The sequence below is a fragment of the Pteropus vampyrus genome, unplaced genomic scaffold (genome assembly GCF_000151845.1).
Source record: "Pteropus vampyrus isolate Shadow unplaced genomic scaffold, Pvam_2.0 Scaffold95, whole genome shotgun sequence".
Taxonomy (NCBI): domain Eukaryota; kingdom Metazoa; phylum Chordata; class Mammalia; order Chiroptera; family Pteropodidae; genus Pteropus; species Pteropus vampyrus.
In genome coordinates, this window is record NW_011888876.1 from 2,229,143 (window position 1) to 2,232,336 (window position 3,194).

The 3,194-nt window shown below is 47.3% G+C and overlaps 1 protein-coding gene across 1 annotated transcript in view; it reads right to left on the bottom strand.

Annotated features, from left to right (window-relative positions):
- Positions 1 to 3,194, bottom strand: part of GARNL3 (GTPase activating Rap/RanGAP domain like 3) — a 125,734-nt gene that overhangs the window by 83,105 nt on the left and 39,435 nt on the right. The window contains exon 3 of the mRNA XM_011364347.2: positions 2,010 to 2,084. Coding sequence (XP_011362649.2) covers positions 2,010 to 2,084 — 75 coding nt within the window. The remainder of the gene's footprint in view (positions 1 to 2,009; positions 2,085 to 3,194) is intronic.

Consider the following 3,194-nt stretch of genomic DNA (forward strand, 5'->3'; position numbering starts at 1 on the left):
AAGGGAATGGGAACTATAGAAAGTGACCAAGCAACGTTGGATTAGGCAACGGTTTCTTAGCTATGACATGAAAAACACAGGCAACAAAATAAAACAATAGGTGAATTAGACATCATCGAATTTAAACACTTTTGTGCTTCGAAGGACACAATCAAGAAAGTGAAAAGACAACACACAGGATGGGAGGATATTTCTGCAAGTCATATATTTGATAAGCGTCTAGTATCGTACAAAGTATTCTTAAAACTCAACAACAAAAGGAAACATACCCAATCGCGTAATTGCTTTGCAATTTGTTTTTTCATGCTTTAGAAAAAACTTAAGCATCTCCATGGAATCTTCTAATGCACTAGCTGCTTTCGCTAACTCAGAGCAAGCCAGTTTTTTTTTTTGCCCCGAGCCTCAGGTCCTCCCAAGGCCTTCTGTCAGGCTGTGCATTAACGCTGGCTAGAAGCTTTTAACTGCACACCATCAGTGTGAAACACAGACAGGCTGCTCCAGCTGAGTCCTCACGCTCGGTGGCTTTGGTAGACACAAAATCGAAAACCATATCTGAGCCTCAATGTCGTACTTTCCAGAGAAGCCATCCGAGACAGGCCTGTGTTTTGAAGACAACAGACCACAGTGAAATCAGTCACCCCTCCACGCAGTTCTAAAGATGTGAAGTGCACTGCCACCCCGCGGGCGAGCTGTGGGGCCACTCCTGACCATCCGGCTCCACAGGAGACTTCCGGTCCCTGACCAGGTCCCAGATGGCAGGACCAGGTGACATCACCCGGTGAGGACTGTTTGATGACCGAAGTGTGCGGCGATCCTAGGACCACATGGAAGCTCCACTTCTGTATTTCCTGGGAGAGGTGGCTTTCCTCGAGGCCCTGGGCTGGCAGGGGCTGGAGCTGGGCTCATGTGTGTGGGGGAAAGTCCCGTGAAGTTTGTTCATCCTGAGCTGGGCTGACATTCTGCAAAATTTTGGTAGCGGAAAGATTTCTCGAGGTACAGCGACCTCAAGGGTCTCTGGTACTTAGGTTCTCAACGCAGAAACTCAGTTATGGCGGCTGCTAGCTTTCTGAGCACTAGAAGATGAGGACTTGACGCTTCTGCTGTTGACTTGGCTCCTGGGACACCCTGGGCTGCCTGAGTCTGTGGTGCTAAGACTGTCTCGTCTCTAGAGGTGGGCCCTTTGGGGAGGGCTGTTTTCCAGCTTCAGTAGCAAATTCCCTGGGAGTTCCTTCTTTTATGGGGGTCAGTTGACATCATTCTGGACAAGAAGTATGCGGGCACCTATGCAGAGCTCCGCACAAGAGGGAATTGCCCCTTTGCCCCACAGAACAATGGTGAGGGCACACATCCGGGTGAGCGGGAATGCTAAGCTAAGGCAAAGGTGAAGATGGTTAATGACTTCTGGAATGCTGTGGCCTTTCGAGTTTAATCTATAGCCCTTCACCAAGAGTTTGATTAAGGGCTGGTCAAGAGGGCAAGGCTGGCTATTCAGCGCCAGTTACGGTAACAACTACCACCATTATTATTATGATTACAACCATCACTTATCAAATGCTTACTATATGCCGGGCCTAGGGCTAATAGCTTTTCAAGTTCAGCTCTCTGAATCCTCTCAATCATCCCAAGATAGTTTCCGTTTTACAGATGAAGAAACCAAGGCTCGGAAAGGCTAGATTACTTGCCAGGGTCCAGCCTGGGATTCTGGGGGCCATTCGCGAAGGGTGTCAAGGTTGCAAATTTGTATTTGGTCTCATCTCTCGTGTCTACCTGGCTTCATTACAGACCGTTTAAAGGGTATGCGTCACCCTATTCATCGCACCTTCTGTACAAAGAATAATGGCCTTTTCCCTTCGCGTCTGCTTCAAGCGAAGCTCTGAAGAGCTCTCTTTACCCTTCCCAGGCTCCGCTGAGGCAAATCTCACTGAGGTAATGAGGGTCACCAACCACTCACTGCTATGCCACAGAACCATGTGCTTGGTGACAATACAGGGCCTGGGAGGCTTCCTTACCTCGTCTGAAGAGCCATTCTCCACTCTGAATCTTCCAGCCCTTTGGATGGCTCCATCGGCGTCACTGGAAATAAGCTGAGGGACAAGGGAGCACGCAGTTAGGTAGCCTGGTCACCATTAGCAATGCCCCTACTGTCTGTATCTATCCTATAAGTAAGACAAATCCGACCAGAGATAGGGGCCCCCGCCTGGAAGCTAACGGTCTTTTTGAAACTCTATTGGCTGAGTCCTCGTACAGTTGGCCCCCCTCAGTCCTTGGGCGCTGAAGACTGAGGAACCCCTAACCCGCAAGAGTGGGAAATCTAAGTTTGAACGTCTTCCAATACCGAAAAACTTTAAAATGATGCTCCCTGGAAAAACAATCTTAATACACATCGCACGTGGACAAGTGCAGCTCACAGCAAAGCCTGAAAACGATGAATGGCTGGCATGAACTCAAGGCTCTATTAACATCACTGAACACGTCTGCGCTTCATTCAGTTTTAAATAGTTTTCCAAAAGGCCGAGTAGCCTGTCCACAGCAGGCGGACTGTATGTTAGCCCTGGCAATGCCATGCCTGTGAACAGACGGTCTTCCAGGGGCTCGATGCTAGAGAGAGATGAGTGGAAGGGAGATCGGGGCATGGTACGCTGGTCCTACAAATTACTTAACCGAGGTTTAACTCAATTTCTCCCAAGTCTTCTAGATTTCTCAGGAGCAGCTGGGGAAAATGACAGGTCTTTTTATAACCTTTTCAATCTGCCCGCAATTTACGGCTAAGACCTGCCAACGATTTCCACATCCCAGACTCATTAGCACACACTTACCCCGAGGGGCACTTCAGACCCGGGAAAAAGACACACAATTTCTTAAGAAAGATTGTGATTTCGTATTTTCACTTGTGTTGAGAGAGAGAAAGGTATGAAAATGGAAAAATTTCAGGGAAACACTCTACGAATTTTCCCGCAGAAAATTATCTGAAAAAGATGGATAGTTTTTTTTTTCCCCACGATAAATATAAAAATAATCACATCTAATATTTATTCAGAGCTTCTAGGTGCCAGGCACTATTTTGGCCTCAGCACGTATTATCTAATTCTCATAACAACAACATCAGGTAGGTACTATTATTATCATCGTTTGCGAAGGAGGAAACCGAGGCAGAGAAAGGTAAAATAACTAGGTAAGGTGACATAATCAGTACC